Raw genomic sequence first — 14718 nt, forward strand, 5'->3', positions numbered from 1 at the left:
ATGAAGTATCCAGCTTTACCATTGCAATTGCAGTTCAGTAGTGTGTGAATATGGTAATCATGTGTGCGCCTGATGATGGCTTCAATAGCCAAAACATGTAGCCAAGCTAATTTTAGCCTTGACCTTTACATTGTGTTGTGAGGGCCACTAATAAAGAAAATTGTATATAGTAACAAAACAGGATGCACGAAATGAAAATTTTAGAATAAAGTTGCTGACATTAGTTCAATCAAGTTCAATCATGTTGAATGAAGTCTCAGTCACTAATATGCTGCAAAGACAGAACCTCACTTTCACTTGACTTGACTCATGCAGTCTGGCAATTATATACAAATTCTCTGTAAAACAAATGGGTTTGAATTTACAACATATTAGTGAGTTAGACCTGATTTCGTTAATGTGCCTGCAACCTAACGCTGTTTATGTAAGACTTTATTTCTGTTTTTTTAGAACTAATTTCNAAACAAGACTGTGAGAGCTCCTACATGATCACATTCCAATCAAGACACAACAGATTTCAAGATTCACCATCATACAGCTGTAAACAGTGAAAAGCCTACAAGATAAACTATGTTCTTTACACAGGAATATGCATGTTATAGTGACAGTTGAGGTCGTGAGTAGATCAGTTTCTTCCCTTTTGATGAACAGTACAAATGGTACCCCTCCTTACACACAACAAATACCATTCAGCTATCACATGAGAAGTCTTGTTATTCAGTTGTCACACAAGAACAATGGCTTTATATACTTGTACTTTTGTTTATTTCATGCATGCTGCAAAACCTGCCCTCTGCTGCTATTCTAAAGGGTTCTAGCAGTAGTGTATAACACTCAGAATAACTGGGTTTTTGGTTGGTCCAGTGACTGATGTTAGATTTTCTAAGGGACCTAACAGAGTACGTGTCTCCCCCATCACCTAAGGATGGAAACAGCTCCAGTTTCTGAAACGTTGTGATTTTTAGAATAACAGACAATGAGCACAGTCCAAAAACCCAGTAATTCTGACCACTCTGCTATTAACTCAAGATATTTTGTTACCATCATCTTATTCATTGTGTCTGTTTTTCTTTTACATTCACTACTTGTGTCTTTTTTCTTGAAAATCAGGCAACAAGTACCTCCAGAACATCTGGTACCTGTCTTCCAAACTACATGGTGTCACATTCCACAACACTTTACTCCTAATATTTACTACCATTAGAATCTCAAAACTCAAGAACTATTTGTTGTAGAAGTGAAATTTAGAATAAAGTTTTGCATTGTAATTATTTCTGACTTTTAAAATGAAATTTATAGATCATGTATTCCAATTCCTTGTTAATGAACTCTTTGGGAAATTTCAGTTTCAAAAAAAAATTTTAGAAAGCAACCACTGCCTAAGACAGCTGCTGGCACGAATTCAGTATTCAAGGCAAGTATTGATAAGAATTTATTGTAGTAAGGAAATATGTCAGTAATAGTTCATGCTGACATCTGGCAACAAAGAAACTGTAAGCTTCACCCCACAAACATTTAGTAGATAATGGTAACAAAAAGCAGGTGGAGAATGATTCAGACAAGTACTTAAATACATCACTTTCATGCTCAGAATGAAAAATGTTCAGGAACAATGATGGTGGTCCACAGTTTTCTGCACAGAGTTCCCAGTTGAAAGGCCAGTAGTGCTGAGTGTATGGGCAAGTAAATATACACTGTAACCTCTGTGGTGCTCCATATTCCTCAAATGGACTCATTCAGTTGTAATAATCCATGTATATAGAATGCCAACACTTGCTGTTCTGATATGTATGTTATGGTAGTACTTATAAACAGGAGCAGAAGATGGCAGCAATTAATGGTGGTGGAATGATTCCTGAGTCAGTACTGCAGTGTCCACCATTATCAAAATAAGTTCTTAGCATACATCCAGATAAGAGCACTGTTTTGTGTATAGTTTTATTGCATAAAGTTCAGTATCTTAGTATAAATGTAGCCATTTTAACAAAACTTTTCAAGTTTACAGTGTGCATATTCAATGAAGTGATTTTAAAGTATCTCTTGAAGACTATAACATATATAAAAGTACATCACAGTTAAATAAATACACTGTGACCAGGTATGATGTTGAAAATTGCAATAATTTCCCACTGAAATTTCAATGGACTTTATGCTATCACTACCATCTGCTCATTCATCTTCTTTTATGTAGTTACATGTGGAAAAGCTTGAAATGAAGTAACTCTATAATGAAGCTAATTCCACAGACTATTCTTGATATTCTTACAATGTAAGTGATTCTCTAAGCATACAAGTGAAGTAACCATATATTCTTCTGAATCATCTTGTATATGCATAGTTCTGAATTCTAGAATGAAGCTTCTAACTATGTAACAGGTTTAAATTCCCTTCATCAGCTCAGCTGTAAGTCATATTTTCTTGCATTTTCTTTTTTAAGCATATAAAGTTATCATATGCATGATCACATTGCGGTTTTCTGGGTTATGATACCATGTAGTTTGCAGGTAGGCACCAATGTTTTGGAGGAACATACCACCTCCATCTTCAGGGTAAAAAATCTACCCTAAAGATGGAGGCATCTTCCCTACCTACCAGACTACGTGATTATCACAGCCAAGAAGACCACTATGAATTCTTACCTCAGGGAACTTCTCAACCTTACACCATACAAAAGTCACAACATTTCTGAAGTGGGGGTCAGCAGATTGAATTTGTCTATTCTCTGATCCATGTGCCACTTTCATGCTTTTAAATATGTTATATATATATAGTGACTGGCAGCTGACTGAATGTAATGAATAATGGTTCAGTAGGCAAGATCACAAAAGGAGTATCCTGTCAGATCTAAAATGACTGACATACCCATAAATTTACTTTGTCACAGCTTGACCATTTCTGTGTTGTGGCCACATAATTTCCATCAATTGAAAATGACGAGGTTATGAAATCAGACTTACCATGATGAACGGCCTTCAAATACATTAATCTCTCAAAGTCAGTCATTTTTGGAATGTACCATAGAGGCCTTGGAAGTGAATAATACTGCACATCGATGAACTGAGAATACTGCTAATTTTGTGCTTCAGCATAGAATGACTGTCATTATTCCATTCATCATATAGACTGAAAATATATGATGGCAGACATATTCATCATTCCAACTTGAAGAAGGTATATATCTATATTTGGTGTTACACACTGTATATCTCTCAAGATATAGCACTAAAAATAGCACGATAAACTGCATTCTACAGATCATATTATTCACTGCACTATTTCTCACAGAACTGATCACAAAATGTTTGGTTATACAATGTTTCAATGAGAAATTTATTTGAATCAACAGTACTATGATAAAACAGCCTTTGTTTGCAATTAGTTTTACATGCTTTTCTCAAAATAGACTGGCAACCAAAAACAGCTGTCATATCCAAAATATGACTACAGTCTAATCATGACAACCATTTAACTGTTGACTTTGTCACAATGTCTTTTCATTTGACTGCGAACATTTTTATTAAGCAACTGATAACATTCTGATTTTAGGCATATCCATCAAAAAGTAATGTCTTCAGTGACATCACTACCAAAACACAAAACCTTCTGGAATCTCATGTGAGCAGTAAAGAGGTTAATATGCCAACTGTATATGTCTCCAAAACTACAAGGCAGCAGCACTGTACCACATGTGCACACCTCCACCCCAACAGACACATACCTCATTTAGTTTTCTGTCATTTGTCAGGTGTGATTATAGAAACAAAGGTTTCTGGTGTACCTACTATGGATGAAGTGATGTTGTCAAAACAGTGAAGATAACCAATCACATATGATAGGAATATTAACAGGAACCTGTCACTGATAGGGACTCTTATTCAAACTGGGTGTAGCAGATAATTCAGTCTGCAGTAGACATTCCAATAAATGGGAAAAGAGCCTTAAATATTATGTAACTACAAGAAACTCATATGACTCAGATGTTATCATTTCAGAGATTATTCTGCAAATCCTACTGACTGCAGTAGGACCCCAATAAGGGCAAGGGCCACTTAGTCCCAGCCTACATAATGCAGAGTTGTGTAAGGGTGATTCTATAGGAAAGCACAAAAGACCATAACTGTTCATGGTGCAAGGGTCAATTATGTCCACTCTTTACAATACAGGGTTATTTAAGTGTGAACTTGTAGGAACGCATAAAAGAACATAACTGAATTTATGATGGACATTTATGCTCACCCTTCATAATATAATCTGATGGCAGATATGAGACATCAATCTGGGTGAATTATGTTAGCTACCACAATAACTGAAGTATGAAGGAATAAAAATTGAAATTTATTTACTTGGCATATGAAGTTTTTAAATAATTTTGAGGCTTTTATTTTAAAACTTTTAAGTTGTACAGATATTTTAAATACAAAAGCAACACGAAGCAAATGGTACGCCGATGTATTAAACTATGTATGTTTTGGTTACATGAAAAATGATATAAGAGGGCTGCTACAAACCAGAGCTACCAACACAACAGTGTATCAATAACGGCAAACAGAGCTGACTTCACTTTCCTCATTCCTCATAGTTAGAAGTGTTTGAATGCTTAAGTTTTCTTGTCCCTGTTCCTGCAGCAGATAAATTTCTGTAAAAATGTTGCAAAAGGAAGTGTGTGTGTGTGTGTGATAATAAATGACAAACTTCAGGAATGTTCTGCATCAAGCAGTGGAACTCGGTTCTCTTCATCATCATTTGATATAGGCAAATGCTGATGTGATGATGCATACAGCATAGGCTGCTCTCTGCTGGACATCCTTGGAACTGAACTCAATAGCAGGGAAGCTGTAACAAACATGTAACAGTTTCTTGAAACCACACAGACTGATGCAGTTCTCCTCTTTGTGTAGTAATGAAGGTCAGAATGGGCACAAATTTCCTGGGACACAGAACATGAAAGATGCATATACTCCCTCCATGCTTAATACCTTGACCCTTCAAAACACAATGTTAACTACATGCATAACCTGTATAACATTAAAAAGTTTCGCATTTTCCATAAACAGTGTATTTTATATGACTGCTAGAATAAACATTACTGAACTACATTAACCAGATGGTCTCTTTAAGGGACGTGTTCCCTGAGAGATAGGAACTGAATTTTTTAATATTACTTACATGACCTTCACACTTCAAAGACTTAACATATTCTGTTCATACTTAACCATTTTGATTCCATTAATTTAGCAAGGCACCACACTAAGTTCAATCTATGTCATCTGAATTTTGAAAATTATCAGACTCAGTCCAAAACTGAATCGGAATGTGGCTTCTGAAATGTTGGATTGAGCTTGACACCAGACCATGTTTTATGTGTATTTAAAAATTGACATCATAGGGTCTGATTTACATTACTTGGATTTCAAAATTGTTTGACTCAGTCCATAGGGACTGGAAAATTATTTCCAAATGTTAGATTTATTGTGACAGATGACACTGTTGGATGTTTATTTATTTAATGACACCACACAGGATCCATTTCATGTTGTGAGAAACTGCTGGATACAATCCAAGTGACCAAGTGATTTCTTACTTGGCCGCGCCATAGCTCAAGCGGTTAGTCACTGGCTTCCCATGGCTTTGGCCCAGGTTCGATCCCAGGTCTGGTCAAGTGGGATTTGTGGTGACAAAGTGGCAATGGGGCAGGTTTCCTCTGAGTACTTTGGTTTCCCCTGCCAATCTACATTCCACCAATTGCTCCACAATCACCCTCACCTATCATCTGGGGCTGGTACAATAGGCCAGAAGTGGCCACAGTACAAGGGACTTAGTCCCACCCCACTAGCAATAAAAAAATAATATTTTTTACTTAACAGAATGAATTTCAAAGAAAATATGTGAGAAAGAAGATCCTGAAATTGTCCTTGCCTCTCAAACATATTTTATATTGTTGATAACGAAGCATTAAAGGACACTCATCTACGCTCCTCTGGGAAAGTGTTTGGAATCACTGTCAAAATACTCAGTTCCCTTCATGTATAGAGATTACATAACAGACTCTGTCTTTTAAACTCCCCTGAAAACAAAATCTCACAAAGCTACAAATGTGGAACTAAACAGGTGATGTAGTGGTAACATTCTAGACTTGCATTCAGGGGGTACAAACCTTAGTTCTCAGCCAGGTCACTGATTTTATTAACTAAGATTTCTCAGGGATTTCCTCAGTCTCTCTGGCAAATGTTAGTATTGTACTTTCAAATGTTCCAAATCCAAATCATAAGTTCTACTATTCATTAAGAGGAAGAAAATACAACTGAGAATTCCATGCACCAAACACACAGACAAATGCAAAGGCTGAACATTTCCCAGGTAAAAGCATAGCAAGTGTACAAGCCAGCTCATTCTACTGTAATCAGGCAATCACACATTACAGTAAAATGACTGGTATATTGGTTACTCAGGTTCCATTCCCAGTCCAATTGAATGGGCAAAAATATCAAATTCTGTGTGCAATTTTTGTGACATCATAGGTTCTCACAGTGATGAAAATTAATATTATCATCTTCTGGGATGTAGATTGGTAGACAGATAAAAATATTTTGGAAGGATGTGCTGCTGCCATGTCCTTCAATATTGAAGATGATGGTGGTAATTTCTATAAAATATCAGTACCACACTACCAAACTACATGACATAATATCTCAGAAGACTACAATCTTAATTATGTAAATCTTATTACTTGCAATTGAACTACAGATTCAACCAACCTTGATTTTATTTCACTATGCTAACAATAATGCATATGTTACATAAACAAAAAATTCACCATTATGAAGTATTTCCTGTTTCGTACTTATGATTTCTAAAGGTGGAATATTTTCTAAGAATCAGCCACAAACACATAAAATTCAGCCGTTTCAGGTTAGCCAAGCAGTAGTAACAATGTGCAACTTGAAACACATATATAACCTTTTATAAATTTAATTCTATGAGCATAATACATTGTGTAAGAGTGTAAAAATGACATCTAAGCATTTCTAAACTTAACATTAAGCAGGGGCCATGCCATAGCTCAAGTGGTTAATTGTTGGCTTCCCACCGCGGCAGCCCGGGTTCGATCCTGGGTCTGGTCAAGTGGGATTTGTGGTGGACAAAGTGGAGCTGGGAAAAGTTTTCTCCGAGTACTTCGGTTTGCCCTGCCAATCTTCATTCACCAACTAATCCACAATCACCCTCGCCTATCATCTGGGGCTGGTATAATAGGTCAGAAGTGGCCACAGTACAAGGGATTTAGTCCCACCCCACTAGCAATAAAATAAAAAAACATTAAGCACATATATGACCCTTTATGAGCTTAATATAGTGTGTAGAAGCTTTAAAAGGCGCAGATATGGCTGGACCACGTGAAAGAACTCTGAGGTACTGTAGCAGAGATGCCAGTGAATAATTAGTGGAAAGATCAATAGACTAAGATACTGAAATGAAAGTGAAGACAGACAGAGAACACTGAAGAAGGCGAATGACTGGAAATGAGAAGAAGAGCAAAATGCCATAGGACTCGTGAAATAGAACTACTGGATGCAAAAAATCAACAAGCTGTAATCAATGTGGGAGAGCATGCCATAGGAAATGTGTCTGAGAACTGCAATGCACGATATTTGGGACACAAGTTAAACACATTGAATAAACACACCACTTGACCCACTGTCTTAGGCACCTGCTCTATTAAGAAAGCTGCTAAGAGGGGATACACATGACACAAATAACCTCAGAGAACATACATGAGAGTAAAACTCAGCAATGGCATTCGCATCAATGTGAGTGCAGATTAAGTTGCCACCTGGAATTGGTTCATACTGGTTCCAGATACATGACTGGATTTACCATTTGGTCTCACCACTATGTCCAACTGAGGCAAATAAGCCAGCATATGGACAACTCCATATTTTAAATAAATTATGTTGAAGCAAGAACAAAATGACTTCAAAACCAGTCAAATGCTGGGTGTATGGCCAAAGTAATCCAATGAGTGGATGAGATTCTGTAACTAGTTAGCTAATTTGCTGAGTCATATAAACAAATTCATCAAATAACCCATGTCAATCTGACAGCATATGTGGACATGGTATTTATGGCAGACTGGAACTTATACAAGAGATATATAATGCACCTACACCAAGAACAGAGGTTGCTGCAGTATTTGTTGTAGAAGATGGGGAACTACCTACACACAGACACAAGCATATATCTCACAGGTGACGGCTGTAGAAGTGCATCACTTCTGAACAAGAACAAAGACCCTATAGTGTATCCATTGCTTTTCCAGTGACTGGCCCAAGGAACTGCAAAATGTACAAGAGAGAAGAACATATGTTAGTCTAAATAGTTACAATTATTTGCTTACACACTTCCACTGAAACCTGGATTTAGCCTAATTGACAGTAATTGGAAATTATTTCAGCAGTATATTGCAGACATCTATGTAAAGACTGAAGGTTCTAGATTAAACTATTTATGCCATAATAAGAAAGATCTGAGTGGAAGTGTACCGTGGACTATTGGATGCAGCAGAAGTAAGAGCTCAGAACTACAACTTGACAGCAGGGAAGCTGATAATTCTGCTTTCCATTTTCCAAGGGAGCAGATGATGAATGAAACAAAACTATCAGGAAGTTATGGCGACCGCATGAAAGTCTGAGAGACCTGATTTATATGCTGCTTTTACTTGCACTGCTGCCTGGCCTCAGCATGTGAATGCAATAGAAGGACAGCAATGACCTGAACACAGGCCAGACATAACTGTGTGAATGTTCAAAACATATCTTGCAGAACTGCTTGGTGACATTCTGAAGCAGAACCCTTCTGGTACTGCGATAGCATTCATCTACTTGATTCACTTTCCAGGGAGGTGGACTCTCACATGGCGGATACACTCCTCACTTCATCCACAGATCCTAACATGTGCACAAAGATAACAATTACAGCTGTAACTTTGGAGATACCACGCTCACAAGCAAATCCAAGGATGTACGAAATGTCACAAAGTGTATGGTACATGGTCCCTGTGGCACACTAAACGCAGTCTCCATGCATGAAAGAAGATAAGGGATTTCAGAAAGAGGTCGGATATACAACAAATTAGAATGTTAACAATTACCTGAAATATAAGAAAAGGCCCTACTGTTAAAGCAGGAAAGTATGAAATGGACAATTTATGAATTGTACCTCATATTCCATGGTATTTGAAAAAATTCAATATGCACATTAATGTGGAAGTGTGTGCATTCATAAAGACTGTAAATACATTCACAAAGACCATGATGTGGCATTTGTAGGATGAACAGAGGGAAGGTACTAATGGAGATTTTGTCTTAAATGGGCAGTAAGCAAATCCAAGGATGTACGAAATGTCACAAAGTGTATGGTACATGGTCCCTGTGGCACACTAAACGCAGTCTCCATGCATGAAAGAAGATAAGGGATTTCAGAAAGAGGTCGGATATACAACAAATTAGAATGTTAACAATTACCTGAAATATAAGAAAAGGCCCTACTGTTAAAGCAGGAAAGTATGAAATGGACAATTTATGAATTGTACCTCATATTCCATGGTATTTGAAAAAATTCAATATGCACATTAATGTGGAAGTGTGTGCATTCATAAAGACTGTAAATACATTCACAAAGACCATGATGTGGCATTTGTAGGATGAACAGAGGGAAGGTACTAATGGAGATTTTGTCTTAAATGGGCAGTATGCAATGTGTCATTTGCATGAGTTTCCAGTGTAAGAGAAGTAACATTCCAGTACAAGAGTGGCAATGCATATATCCAATCAGCAGCAGGTGATCTTCCAAGAGAGAAGAGGCCTCTCAGTGGGAAATTTCTACACAGATCATGCCTGAGACACAGTCTGAATTAAGAGAACTGATGTGTAAGCAGTGCAGTTCAATTACACTGGGATACCAAAGTACTATGTATTTGATAAAAAAATCAGGCAAATGAGGTGGAGATGGTGGTATTGGATATAATGTCTGTTGCAAGTGTTCAAGAGAGTGAATGAACACTGCTTTCTCTATGCATGCTTCCTACAAGTTTTGAGTATTTGTAAACAGTCAATGGACAATTCTATGAAACAGTTCAACAAATTTGCAGAAAATATGGACTTTCGCAAAAAGACAGATACGGCATGACACACACTTTCCAAGGCAACAGTCACATACACCAAGTTACATATGGTCACTATTTGAAACGATATGTGGACTTTGAGAACCAGCAGGCTTATCTGAATTATGGGGAAGACACAGTGAAGATTTCATGTTATTCTGAATAAATTGGTCCTGTATATGCTACTGTGGAAATCAATTAATGTTGAAACATTTAAGTCTGAGCCTTCATAAACTGCATTTACTAGCCCTTGAAATACCTACAACATCTCCGAATTTGCAGTCATTCAAGTTTTGGAAGAACGAACCAAAGCTACTGCAAATACAGAAAAACTAAACAATGAACAAAAAATGGTATTTAATATTATTCCTGAAGCCATGCATATTAATTCAGATAATCAGCAACGCTATCTTTTTCAAGGTCCAGCTGGAACTGGAAAGACATTTCTCTGCTTCCTTTACTCAAATATGCATTATGAGGCAAGGGAGACAATGTAACTCCTGCTGCATTTGTTGATACTGCAGCAGCTCTGTTAGCAGGAGGTGGAACTGCTCCTCCTGTTCAAAATACCTTTCCTGTTGAATGCAATTTAAAGCCCAACACAGAGGAAGCTAAGGCAAACCTCTAGACAAAACTGATAGTGTGCGATGAAGTACCAGTGTTGCATTTTCATGCCTTTCAAGTGGTAGACAGACAACGTTATGATTTTACAGGATTACACAAGTCCTTTGCACAAGTTATACTACTAGGCTTGCCATATTTGTAAAGAAACACAGGCTATGGACCAAATTCCATGTACTGAAACATGCATGTAAATAACAATAAATTGTAAATAACAATAAAAAGTGAGAAGGAACTTCAGTCTGGCTACTACAGGTGAGCACTGGAAAAAGTGGTGCAAGAGTAAATTTGTCTCAATCTTGTTTTTTGAACACACAAGACTCTGTACAACAGCTGTATGGTGACATTAACTTCAACACTTTTACAGCAAAGCAACTCAAAGGCAGAGGAATACTAAGTATTACAACTGATGACTTTTTAGAATTGAACAGCAAAGTGTTCATACATTTCCCTGGGACACTCTGTGGATGGATTGAACTTGGATACTTTCTCATACTGCATATGACTCTCATTCCATCTCTTATAAATATGCTTTCCAAGTTCAGAAGAAGACAGATTCCTACACATTTAACTTCCCGATGACCATCAACAAGTCTGCTTATACCTAATTAAGCCCGTATTCTGTCATGAGTAACTGTATGTTGCTCACTTAAGAGTCTGATCACTGGGCTCACTAAGCACTCTATCTGAAATGAATCAGGTTGCTGATGTGTTTACAATGAAATATATGAACAAATAAATTAATGAAATTCACTGATACTCAATTAATAATCTTTAAGATCTAACAGAATGGAAAAAGTTATGTTGGGTACAGCTAGTGTAATTATATGCTTCCTTCAAAACCACAGATCATATTTCATACTAAAAAAAAAGAGGTAATGATTGTATTTACTTAATGGTATGTTCATACACTATCCTCCAATGGAGAGAGGGGAAGGCAAATAATGAGTTTAAGTAGTCGACATTGACCATTTTACCATTCATTTCAAAACACATCAAGCTTCACTGTACCAACGGTAAACAAGTGTGTCCCAAAAATCATGCCAGAATTTACAGCTTGCACAGCAATTGCCTAGCCTTTTCTTTGCTGCAGGGCAGAACTTTGTTTCACCAAAAATGTTCGTTACAGTATTACCTTTTACAAAAAACTTCTATTACATTGCTTCTTATAATTATGTTTTCAGTCTATAAATTTAATCCCATTCACAAATACCAGTCGTGGATTTACTGAATTCAGCCCATCTCAGGCTAGTAAATCTCATCTCAGGACTCAGTATGGTTACTTTTATTTAAACTTCTATGATGTTAGGACATGCACATCTTCAATTTATTACTGATTTAAAAATGTTATTGATTGGTGATGACTATCTTCTGGGATGTGAAACAGTGTAATACGACAGACTATCAGTCGTGGATTTACTGAATTCAGCACATCTCAGGCTACTAAATCTCATCTCAGAACTCAGTATGGTTACTTTTATTTAAACTTCTATGATGTTAGGACATGCACATCTTCAATTTATTACTGATTTAAAAATGTTAATGATTGGTGATGACTATCTTCTGGGACGTGAAACAGTGTAATCCGACAAGACTTTCACAAATGTTTCAGAGAAACACACTGTTTCCACCTTGAGGGTAGAAAAGTAACTATCTGACTACATGCTATAATGTCACAGAAAACAGTAATGTTCATACTCATCACCACAAGAACCTCAAACTGCACATAAAAATTACTATTTGCATACACAGCTGGTACACATTAAGCAACCTTTAGCTTTATATGGCTAGAAGTAGAAGTATGTTTAATGTGCACCCATTGTGTACCTTATGTGAGCAGTGAAAGAATTAAAAACACAAAAACAAATTCATGCACTGACATTTCCAATTAAGAAAACAAGGTAGTCTTAACAGAAGCATGTTACTGAGTCTGGCCATGCCCTAAAAATTCAGAATCATAGTGTTCTTGTATGATAAATAACTGTTTCAAATTGCAACATTTAAATTACACAGATTAAAGCAGCTGTTTCATCTGTCAGGGCATACTACAGTAAACAGATGTATTAAAAATATGCAATTCTCATATCACTATTATTTACCTTGTTGAACCAAATATTACAATTGATTGGTCAGCATTCCTGCTTCATAGTTGGGAGCTCCAGTACTTCCCAAGTCTGAGTTTTGAACTTGCATTGATTTGTGGTCTGACATAAAAATATTATAGAACGGTTTTACCCAGTACAAAGATATTAAGATTGTAATTTGTGAGAAAAATTAAATGAAACAGCACTCTGGAACCAAACAATGGAAATAATAACTATTTCTGCAAAATAAATGTACTTAATGTTTCTATCCTAATCTTTATATGATGGAGCACAAGTGTACCCCATATGCCATTATAGTCAGCAGGACTAGTTACGGGTTATATTCAGTGAACTCTGACTTTACAAATCAGTTGATTCAAATGTTTTTTACTACTCTAGGTACAACAGATGATGTTTTATTTTACTATGCACTATTGCATTACAAGTGTATGTATGTATGAAGGGCATTCCATATATAATGCCTCCTATTTTTTTGTGTTAATATGTAACGTCTGAGCTGGATGTTGGTGGTGTTGTAGTAAAGGTTGAACCTTCCCGCCAATGTACTGTTAGTTTGGTTGTCATGCGACAGATAGCAACAGCAGAGCAGTCTACCAAAATGGCGTCTGACATAGAAGTGTGTGCAAAACAGAGATGTGTTATTGAATTTCTCACTGCCGAACAAATTGCTCCCATTGACATCCATCGATGCTTGCTAAAGGTGTACAGAGATGATACAGTGGATGTCAGCACAGTGAGACGGTGGGTAGTGTGTTTCAACAGTGGCGAAAGTGAAATGCACGAAAAGCCACGCCCTGGGCGTCCCTGCTCAGCCGCCACTCCTCACAATGAACAGCGCCTCAATTAGCTCATCCATACAGATTGGCAGATAACAACCAGGGAACTGTGTGCATGGCTTAATATAGGCTGTAATGCATCAAAAACGATGCTGGGGAAGCTGGATTATCGCAAAGTTTGTTCCAGGTGGGTCCCGCGGATGCTTACACAGGACCACAAAACAAGTCTGTCAGGACCTGTTGCACAAGTTTGAGGCTGAAGGTGACAAGTTTCTGGACAGCATCATCACTGGAGATGAGACGTGGTGTCACCACAATGAGCCGGATTCCAAAAGACAGTCCATGGAGTGGCAACATCCAGATTCCCCAAGAAAAAAGAAGTTCAAGACACAGCCATCGGCAGGGAAAGTGCAGTCTTTTTGGATATGCGGGGTGTTACTNCATTTACGGGTGCGGCATACAGGCTCTTGTTCATCCCTGGCAAAAGTGCATAACGAATGGAGGTGATTATGTGGACAAATAACTGTAAGTAGCTGAAATCTTGCTCTATTTAACTGCATTATTATGCTTTCTGTATCTGTTGTAGTTTTCGTTAAAAAAAAAAAAATAGGAGGCATTATATACCGATCGCTCCTCATAGCAAAAGTTTAACAATGCCGTATCATATGCAACAATTTTAAAGTGCCATGAAATGTATGGTTTTGGTTGTGTCATATGTAATTTAATCATGCTATACTGACTGAAGGTTGTTCAGACTCAAATTAAGCTTCTGCCTGAAGACAAAGGAACTATCAGGACAGCCCCTCCTGAATGTACATGTATGAACAAAAGCATGGGAAGCAGCCATGGTCTATTTCAAGATACTAGCTTTTGCATACACAAAACCTCTGATATGGTAGTGAATATTAAAAGGAGAAGGCTGGAAGATAGGGAGAATGATTTACATAGTTGAAATTGAACAGAGCCAGAAAATTGGCTATTTGTCATAAAGGAGGTCTAGGTTCTTAACAGGACTGTGGAGGCAAGGATTAAATATACTGGCAGTCTTGTGAAAGGAGTG

The 14718-nt window shown here is 37.2% G+C and overlaps 1 protein-coding gene across 6 annotated transcripts in view; it reads right to left on the minus strand.

Annotated features, from left to right (window-relative positions):
* Positions 1 to 929: 929 nt before the first annotated feature.
* Positions 930 to 14718, minus strand: part of LOC111872974 (cholinephosphotransferase 1) — a 76150-nt gene continuing 62361 nt past the window's right edge. For 4 of the 6 annotated variants that reach the window (XM_023867308.2, XM_023867303.2, XM_023867309.1 and 1 more), the window contains one exon: positions 930 to 4833. In XM_023867308.2, coding sequence (XP_023723076.1) covers positions 4694 to 4833 — 140 coding nt within the window. In that variant the 3' untranslated portion in view covers positions 930 to 4693. Of the gene's footprint in view, positions 4834 to 8162; positions 8331 to 14718 lie in introns of all 6 variants that reach the window. The other 2 variants (XM_033754908.1, XM_023867306.2) reach the window with 2 other exon arrangements.

This window comes from Cryptotermes secundus, unplaced genomic scaffold (assembly GCF_002891405.2).
Source record: "Cryptotermes secundus unplaced genomic scaffold, Csec_1.0 scaffold1266, whole genome shotgun sequence".
Classification (NCBI taxonomy): domain Eukaryota; kingdom Metazoa; phylum Arthropoda; class Insecta; order Blattodea; family Kalotermitidae; genus Cryptotermes; species Cryptotermes secundus.